Raw genomic sequence first — 9,908 nt, forward strand, 5'->3', positions numbered from 1 at the left:
GAGAATAGGGAAATGAATATTTTACATTTTAGCTATTCACAACTTCTGGCTACGTTTTAGCTATTCACAACTTCTGGCTCTCTACTGAAATCCTCATTCTACTAAAATTGTTGAGAGAGTTGATGCTGTCCTTGGCGAGGCCAATATCTCATGCAATCTTTCCAATTGATAGTTACTTGTCATCAATAGCCTGTCTTCTAGCCCAATCTCTATCTCAGACTCCATTAGTGAGATTTCTCAGTATCAGCCTTTTCTCAAAAACCTCTCCTATTCTAAGGAAAAAGCTCAAAACAATGAGAATTACCCATCCAGCATCCTAAACTCACTCAACTGTGGTAAAGTAATCCAGAGCACTTATCATCAAAAGAAATTAGGTGCCCTGTACCCAAAACACTACTTATACACCAATAAAGTTCCTCTGCAATAGCATTCAATTGTCCCCATCCCAGTGCCCAAGTTCCTGGTACCTTGGCCACTTGCACCCAAGCCTCACCACCTCTTCAAGGGAATGAGCTGCCCAGATCTGCAGATGATGCCAAAGACCAAGAATACAGAAGCAGGATTCTCCAATAAGACTACTGTGATCTCGGAATGAACCTAGTGCGTGAAATGAATTGGATCTTAGTCACTCTTAAATTGTACCTAAACTGAAAAAAATGACAACAGAATACAGGATCCTCAGTCACCCACAACTTCACCAGTTACTTCAAGTAACCTCAACAGCAGAAAATGAAATAGCCCTCTATCATAACTGTAAATAACTTAGCAGTGGGGTTGCCCAGATGTGGAGATGGTCCTAAATCAGAAAATCAGGGAAATGGTCCTGGCTCTTTCATTTTCTGGGGAAAACTCTTATCAGTTTGCTGCTGTCCGTAATGGGATACATGAATGATGTTGCACTTACATGTACATGCCTCCTTTTACCCTTCCTTCCTGGGCTAAAACAGACTGAAGAAATTTAACTTCTTGAGAATAATCACTTATTTACCTCTGAGATGCTTATACATCATGCACGTCCACTGGGTTTTTTGAACCTCCTTCCTGTTGCCCTTAGTGTTGTCCTTCTTATATTGTGGAGTGGGCACTTTATTCAGGATTCAGGATTACTTCTTGTTTTGCCAAAGCGCCAAGAAATTCTTCATGTCTACCCCCAATCTGCTCACCTTGCAACAAAGGCTGCCTCACACATTTTTTTTTTCCTGAACCTTCCATATCTCTAGAGCAACTGTTCTGAAGAACCAGTTAGCACAGATCTTTTCACCTGTCCTTTCGTAGCTATTCTCATCCCCTTCCAATTGCAAATTCATTTCCTGGTTCATGCTTCCTCGAGCTATCTTTAGCTAATATCTGCCTTCACCTCCCAGATTCCCAGTCCCCTGACTCTTGGCTTTACTTTCCCTCTATGGGGGATGTGACCCGATCACAGCACAACAGCTTAACACAGCATTACGTCACACTCCAACAGAAGTCTCTCCCTCTGTAACATGAGTTTCTCTTGCCTAACTCTACCCTTACAGTAAGAAGAACAAAGTCCAATCTACCCAACGTATTTTAGTCTTGTGATTCAGAATGAATCCCTGAATGCTCCCTGAATTTTCTGCATTTTCAGAATGCTCCCTGAAGCATCTCTCACCATTGACTACGATGGCAAACTACCTTAGCTACATTCACTTCAGTATGGATGTCTACGTTTCATTGAACGAAACTGGAGCACTGGTTCTGAGATTACGCCTATGATGACAAATGGATTTATGCTGAACCAGTGGTTGAACACTGAATGGAATTCTGAAATCCACAGGTTACTTCGAGACTGTCTGTGACAGGTATAAATGAAAAGCAAGTTCTTGAACGTTGTATAATACATTTCCATAACACCTCTAAGAGAAAATACAGACAGAAAAGGTTAAAAACTAATGCGCTGAATCTCCTTTACAATGATGATGATGATGATGTCATATTGTTTACTCTTAAACAAGCCATAAATCAGAGTCTAAGAACAGGCCCCGACCATAGACATAATATAGCCCTCCTGTACCACACATTATGAATCTGCTTCCTAATCTGGTATTTTATGTGTTTCATTTTCACAGCATTCAGAGAGTTCTTTGCTATATTAGGCAGACCATTAAAGTGCCTGTGTTTGCTGGCTTAGTAAACCATTCCCTGTCCTTCCATTTTAGCATTAAGAATGACTTCAAAAGTCATTGTGTATGTAACATACGCACAACATTTAACAACAGTAAAGGGATAGCTGGAGGGGTCTGCTTAGCTTAGCTGACTGTGACATGAAAAGTGCAGCTTGAAGTAGTAACTCTAATAACCACCCAAAATACTGACTTTTAAAAGCGGAATTAACCCCAAAGATGATGTGGGACGTGTCCCTGTCCATGGTAGAGGGGAGTGGAACTAGATGATCTTTAAGGTCCCTTCCAACCCAAACTATTCTATGATTCTCTAATGAGCACCAACACAAAGTCATTTTAATTCACAGAGAAAAATAAATAAATAAATGGTGTGGTACCTGAGCTCTGTGCGAGATTTCAGCTCAGGAATAAATTCTACCTGAAGCAAGTCATATGCTTGAAACAATGCGTTTTTTGTTGGAAGTAACTGCATTTTCCAGCAGCAGCAGCCCTCTGGGCCTGACCAGACTGCTGCTCGAGCTGATCTTGTGGTTTGGCCGCCAATTCCAACGACTTTTAGCAAGCACCAAACCAAGATGAACCCAAACTTTGACACCAGCCTTCACAACTGCCCGTGGGCTCCGAACGGCCCCAGGGATGTGACACGCACTGCGAATCGACCCCATAAACCTGTACCCCGAGAAGGATTTATTCTGAGCCGAGCGGAAGCTCCCCGTGAGGAAGTTTCTCAGAATCCAAATCTCTCGACCCAACACCGATCCGCTCCTCGGCTGCCCCGGCAGCGCCAATTCCAGCCGGGCCGAGCCCGCTGATGCGCGGTGCTCGGAGGGCGCGGGAGGGCTGAGGCGGCGGGCTGAGGGCTGAGGCGGCGGGCGGGGGGGCTGAGGCGGCGGGCTGAGGGCTGAGGCGGCGGGCTGAGGGCTGAGGGACGCGCTCCCCGGTCCCCGCGCCGGGCCGGGCCGTGCGGGCGGCGCTGCCGGCGTGACGGCGCCGCGCTCTGCGGCGGCTCCGGGCTGGGCGCCTCCCCGAGCCGCGGCGCCTTCTAAAGGAGCCCCGAGGAGGTGGGGTAGGAAGAAGGGATTTCACCGGGTGGAAAGAAAAGCGAGCGAGGAGCGGGAGCACCCGCGCGGCGGCAGCTAACGAAGCCGCCCGGTTCCCCCTCCCGGCGAGCCGCGCCGCGCTCCGCAGCGGCCGCCCCCGAGCCCGCATTTTAATGGAGAGATGCGGGAGGGGGAGTTCAAAGGCGTAAGCGAGGAGCGCGAATTCCTCCCTCTCCCTTTCCTCGGGCTGGCTCGCCGCGGGCTCGGCAATAAGCCCCGCGGGGCTCCGCGCGGCCATGGGAGCGCGCTGCCTGCCCCGCGCTGAGGATGCTGCCGTGTCCGCGCTAAGACGGCGGCAGCGGCGGCAGCGGCGGCAGCGGCAGCAGCAGCAGCAGCAGCAGCTGCCCGGCCCTCGCTGAGCCGCGTTAGGGGGAGCGGAGCCGCTGCGACAGGGGAGGACGGGGCTCGGCGCGCAGGGAGGGGGCGCAGCGAGCATGCGCCGCCCGAGCCGCCGGCTGGCTCCTCACCGAGGGACCGGGGGCAAAAATAAAGGGAAACGAAAGGATTGAGGGAAGAGAAAGGATGCGAGGCGGCGGGGGAAAATTCCGAAAGCGGCTCTAAAAGGAGAGCGCCGGGACAAAGCCGGCCCGGCCCCGCGGCTCTGGCGCGGGCATCGCCGGCGCCAACAGGTAGGAGCGGGGCTGCGAGCGCTGCCGCAGCCGCGGGCGCGGGCGGGGGGGCGATGGCGGAGGTTGGGAGCGGCGGCGGGCGACGCCTCGGCCGGGCCGGCGGCCGCGGGGGGGGCTCGGGCTCGGCGGCCCCCGGGGCGGCGGCGCTGGCGCTGGGGCCGCCGGGGGCAGCGCGGCCGCCGTCCCACCGGCCTCCGCTCCGCGGCGGCGAGCGGGCTCCTCTGGGGACGGTGAGGATGGAGGGTTTGCCGGGGCTCGGTGGGAACATCCTTTGTGGAGCCGAGGTGGCGTAGGGAGCTGTGAATAGCGAAGAAGCCCGATGGTGCCTGCCTGCCGCGGCTCCTGCCCCTGGCTCGCTCTGGAGGCAGAGGGGGGGGATAAACCCCAACAAAAACCCCAGCGGCACCAGCCAGTTTTCTATTTTATTTTATTCTATTTTACTGCATGAAATGCGTTCCGCTGCGATTCACTAGGAGGATTAGTAGGAATCGCAGAGCCCTAATTAGCAAAAAAAATCCAACCTCCCCAATAATTAATTAATTTATTATGTGTTTATTTAAGCATAACCAAAACGGCCCTCTCGAAAAGATGGGCATTATATCTAGGGTGCGTTGCCTGGTTTTGCTCAGTATTTACACCGACCGTTGCTTATTATGAATTATGTCGAGGCTTAAAGATTTGCATTGAAGCGAGGGGGGGCACTCTAAAGCGTAGTGTTATCGACTGTCTAGCATACCTGTTTATTTGAAAGCCTAAATGATAAAATTATGGTTTATAGAAGGGAGGGAGGAGGATAACAAATGCTGTTTCTCTTACAATGTGCATGAACTAACACAGTGTGATTAATGTGCTTTGGTGACTTGGGTTAAAAAACATAAATTCTGCAGGGTTTCTTTGGGTGTGATCCTTATCAACACAGCAGCTGCCTCTAAAGCGTTGACAAACACTGTAACCATGAAATAAATGTAGGTAATGTCAAAATCTCAGCAGTCTTTGGGGATTTTTAAAAAAAGATGTTGGTGATTAACTCTTGGGCTTGCAAACTGGGAATCTTTTGATTCATAAAATTTCTGAGGGTTTAGCTGTAAAATTATATATGCTACCAAATATAAGGGGCACCGGTCAGTTCTGAAACTGTAATAAGCCAAATCTGTGAAATGCCAATAATCAATCATGCTAAACAGTAAGTATAAAAAAAAAAAGCAAGCCTCATGATTTTTAAAAACAAACAATAGTACTCAAATTTACAACTTCATTTGGTTCTCCATAAATTAACATCTTTGTTAGCACTTTCTGACATCATTCCTTGTTAACTTAAGAACTGATAGCTCGATTTTTTTTCAGATATTTTGATGGCATGACAAATCAGAAAGAAGAGGATGTACTGTATGACTAGACACAAGATCAGTTCTGTTTGTGGATTACATTTTCAGTAAGATGTATGGATCTATTTTTTCCTTGTTCTTATATATAGATCATGAGACTTGACTGAGGCAATATACATATCATCCATCCATCTATGGCGAACTACAGCCATGCAGCTGACAACATTTTACAAAATCTCTCTCCTTTAACAGCTTTCCTGAAACTGACTTCACTGGGTTTCATAATAGGAGTCAGTGTGGTGGGTAACCTTCTGATCTCCATTTTGCTAGTCAAAGATAAGACCTTGCATAGAGCTCCTTACTACTTCCTGTTGGATCTTTGCTGCTCAGATATCCTCAGATCTGCAATTTGTTTCCCGTTTGTTTTCACCTCTGTAAAAAATGGCTCTACTTGGACGTATGGGACTCTTACTTGCAAAGTGATCGCCTTTTTGGGGGTTTTGTCCTGCTTTCACACTGCTTTCATGTTATTCTGCATAAGCGTCACCAGATACCTAGCTATTGCCCACCACCGTTTTTATACAAAGAGACTGACCTTCTGGACCTGTTTGGCTGTTATCTGTATGGTGTGGACCCTCTCTGTAGCCATGGCTTTCCCCCCAGTTTTAGATGTGGGCACCTACTCGTTCATTAGGGAGGAAGACCAATGCACTTTCCAGCATCGTTCCTTCAGGGCTAATGATTCCTTGGGATTTATGCTTCTTCTTGCCCTTATCCTCCTAGCCACACAGCTTGTCTACCTCAAGCTGATATTTTTTGTTCACGATCGCAGGAAAATGAAGCCAGTCCAGTTTGTTGCAGCAGTGAGCCAGAACTGGACTTTTCATGGTCCCGGAGCAAGCGGTCAAGCAGCTGCTAATTGGCTGGCTGGATTTGGAAGGGGTCCCACACCTCCAACCTTGTTGGGAATCAGGCAAAACGCGAACACCACAGGCAGGAGAAGGCTACTGGTTTTAGATGAGTTCAAAATGGAGAAGAGAATCAGCAGAATGTTCTACATCATGACATTCCTCTTTCTGACCTTGTGGGGTCCCTATTTGGTAGCCTGTTACTGGAGAGTTTTTGCAAGAGGGCCTGTAGTACCAGGGGGATTTCTAACAGCCGCTGTCTGGATGAGTTTTGCCCAAGCTGGAATCAATCCTTTTGTCTGCATTTTCTCCAACAGGGAGCTGAGGCGCTGTTTCAGCACAACCCTTCTTTACTGCAGAAAATCCAGGTTACCAAGGGAACCTTACTGTGTTATATGAGGGAGCATCTGTAAATCTTTAGCCTTGTGAAACAGTACCATTCTCTGCTAAGCAATTGTGGCCTGTAGCCATGTCTTGAGAAGAAAATCAAGAATGGGATGTCAGCAGTTGTAAGGATTTGGGCAACATTCTGCAGTCTTTGCAATAGCTCACCTCTAATCCTGTTTTAAACCTAAACATGTTCCTGCTGACCACTGCTGAAGGTTTGTAATTAAGAACAAAGGACTGAACTACTGCCCTGAATTCCTTTATGTGGTTGAAATCTAGATTATGAAAGTAGCAGGTGCTAAGTATCAGTGCTAAATGCTGTGTATATCACTACATAAAATAAGACCATCAAAAAGATTTGCATTGGACATCTTAATAAATTAAGTTGATATGAGGTTAATGTGTTGATAAAACTAATTTTAGACATCTGAAGACCTTTAAAACATTTCATACAATTATTGTTTTGCAAAGACTGAAAACTGGGGACTCAAGTACTGTAACTGATTAAAGATGTGCCATGCATTATTGGATTATCACACTTACAAATCTGTTTGCCTTGTGAGTAAGTTTTGGGGAGCATTCCAAAGCAGTATTTTTGTTCAATTTAGACTTTACTTTTTTTTTTTTCCTTTCCCAAACGTATTACTCTTTCTAAATACCATTTTCCTTAACAGTGAAATTACTAGCATTTAACTGTATTCTGTGGTTTTTGCTGATTTGATATAAAGTTTAATAGACTCTTATTTATATTTTTTAAAAAGCTAGATATCAGTCTGTTAGGCAACGTTAATGATAATATCCAGTCGTAATTGAACAGTTATAATTATACAGAATAAACACATGTTGCCTTAAAGGTTTATCTAGTATCTTCCATTTTGTTTAGCATTGAAGCAAATAAGCAAGGAAAATTGAATCAATAACTCTGGTCAGTCATTTGGGAGTGCATGAAAGATCACTTAGTCCTCTTTTCCTTTTTACTCCAATGGTTCCCAAAATCAATATGCACATCACTGGGATGATATGATTTTTTCTAGGTGTGCCGCCCTTTCTAGTTTGTTCTGAGAAACACAGGCAGTTGATGTATGTTTATATTTTAAGACAGCTGTCATGGGGAGACCGCAGCCTTAGTATGATATCTTGCACAATTTGTGAAGCATTTATTCTACTGAAGGCACAGTCTTGTTTATATTTTCTGCACATTTTGGTGTATTGGTTGTTTTAAATTATTTAAGTTTTAACTTGTGAAAGCATATAATATGATTTCTTAGTATTTTAGAAATACATTAGAGTCTGTGAGTCTTTCCTTCTTTAAGATACAGATGTGTGGATTTCAATATAAAGTTGCATTTGCCAAAATTTACCTGTGTAGCTTGTTAATTTTCTTGGAATAAAATTTTACATTTTTCCAGTTATACAATTAACCTTTTTTTATTTTGTCTAGTGAGCTAGCATGAAGTACTGCGAATGTAGCCATTATGAATTATTATCCTTTGCAGTCACTGTATTCCCAAACTGTAAATGCATGAATGATGGGGACCACAGGATTGATAAATGATATTATCTACAGTAACACTATTGTGTAGTTTATCATAATTACCCATCTATCTGTTCTAATATGTCAGTTATATTTAAAGTTACAACACAGTATTTGACATTAACTTCACAGTTTAATTTTGGAAAATGTGTATATTTGAAGCACAACATCATGAGTTGGTCAGTCATAAAGAACATGGATTTTTCTTAATTTTTGGAGAGACAAGACTGGAGGTCTTAATTCAGTATTGGTATATCTTGTCCTTTGTTGTAGTTTTATGGCCAGCAAGTTAATATATACATACACAAGCAGCAGTCGATAATGGAAATGCTTAAATTTGTATGATAACATTACACAACATATGCAACAATTCAGAGAGTTGTGTCTATATGTGATCAGACAACTTGATCAAAGATTTAGTGAGCAATCTGTTTGACCTCACTTATACTTTTATACTGAGGTTGATTGGTTGAGAGGCATGGCTTTATATACTGTGTTGAAACAGAAAAATTGCTAAAATAATGAGTCCTCATCAGTACAAGAATGTTTCAGAACGTAATTTGAAATGGGACCAATAAACTTCTACCAAAAGGACTTTTTTTATTACACTGAAAAAGGCTTTGAAATTAAGGTAGTTAAGCAGTTGTCAAGGATAGCAAGAGTGAAGAAAAACTGAATCGTATGTTGGGAAAAATTCTGAAAGTTATCCCACCTAAGATTATTAAAAGGTTGATTGGCAATAACTTCAGTCTAATTTCTATAAAATAGTAACCTTTACAAGGAACATTGATATTACATATTGTAATAAAGAACTACATATAAATAGCGTTGTAAATAGTGTTATAGTTGTAGAAGTAGTCGATTCTGAAGATTATCTAGAAAATTTTCAGCTATGACATTTCAAAAGCTGCAGATTTGGGGCCTGACCTAACTCCTAATAAAGTCAGTTGGTGTTTTCCCATTAACTTCATTTGGAGCGGAAGCAGGCCCTAACATTTCTATAGTACTATGCTTCTGAAATACTAAGAAGGCTGTATTTACTATGCAGTGGGAAAAGAAAAAAAAATTAAAATTATTTCCCTGGAAGTTTTGCAAGCAGTAACTGATGTAAATTAAAATAATAAACAGTAAACAAGTCTGAAAGCAAGTATTTTCCTAAATGGTTTTCTTTTGGTATGAACATAATTCCTTTTGCTAATGGCAAAATACACAGTTGTATGACTACCTGACAAAGGAGCGGTACTGTTTTTTTAACTGAACTTTTGTAATTGTTCCAGAAAGAAGTCTTGTGATGGAAGTGTTTCCTTATGTTTTCTCCAGTGTTGAAATAACAAGGGGTGTTCAATGAAATTAAAAGGCAGCAGATGAAGTAAAATTTTATGCAAAGTTTTTACTTGGTGGAACTCACTGGCGCAGGATGTCAAGTAGTTTAGAGAGATTCCTACAAGAATTATTTGTATACATGAATTAAAGCAGTGCTTGCAGATTTTGTCATCAGTGTCATTTTGATCCTGGTCAGTATATCAAACCTAATGTATTAAGGTATAAACTGAAACAAGCGAGAAGCTGTTGCATCAGTATGAAAAGCCTTTTGCATTCATTTTAGTGCAGGAGTTAAGGTGTTGCCAAAGCTACAATACAGGGCTGCTAGGTTACTCTTGTCTTTCAGAATACCAAAAAATATCACACTGTTTTAATCTGCAGTGGTCTTTAATGCTCATGGGTAATGTGAAGGTAGTAGTTTTAATTTTCCTGATGGTGGAAAACAAGAGTGAGAACAGGATCCCTGGAGAAAAGACTGTCTGTCCCTGTTGCTTTCCTACCCTCTGTTGCCCCACTGGCCCTTTGACAGCCTCTCCCATCAATCCCTCTTCAAGATTA

At 43.5% G+C, this 9,908-nt stretch overlaps 1 protein-coding gene across 1 annotated transcript; it reads left to right on the plus strand.

Annotated features, from left to right (window-relative positions):
- Positions 1-3,850: 3,850 nt before the first annotated feature.
- GPR85 (G protein-coupled receptor 85) lies at positions 3,851-9,581 on the plus strand. Its single transcript, XM_069851095.1, has 2 exons — positions 3,851-3,873; positions 5,218-9,581. Exon 2 carries the CDS (start codon positions 5,393-5,395, stop codon positions 6,503-6,505), a length of 1,113 nt encoding a protein of 370 aa, XP_069707196.1. The 5' UTR covers positions 3,851-3,873; positions 5,218-5,392; the 3' UTR covers positions 6,506-9,581.
- The last annotated feature ends 327 nt before the right edge of the window (positions 9,582-9,908 follow it).

This window comes from Phaenicophaeus curvirostris, chromosome 1 (genome assembly GCF_032191515.1).
Source record: "Phaenicophaeus curvirostris isolate KB17595 chromosome 1, BPBGC_Pcur_1.0, whole genome shotgun sequence".
NCBI lineage: Eukaryota > Metazoa > Chordata > Aves > Cuculiformes > Cuculidae > Phaenicophaeus > Phaenicophaeus curvirostris.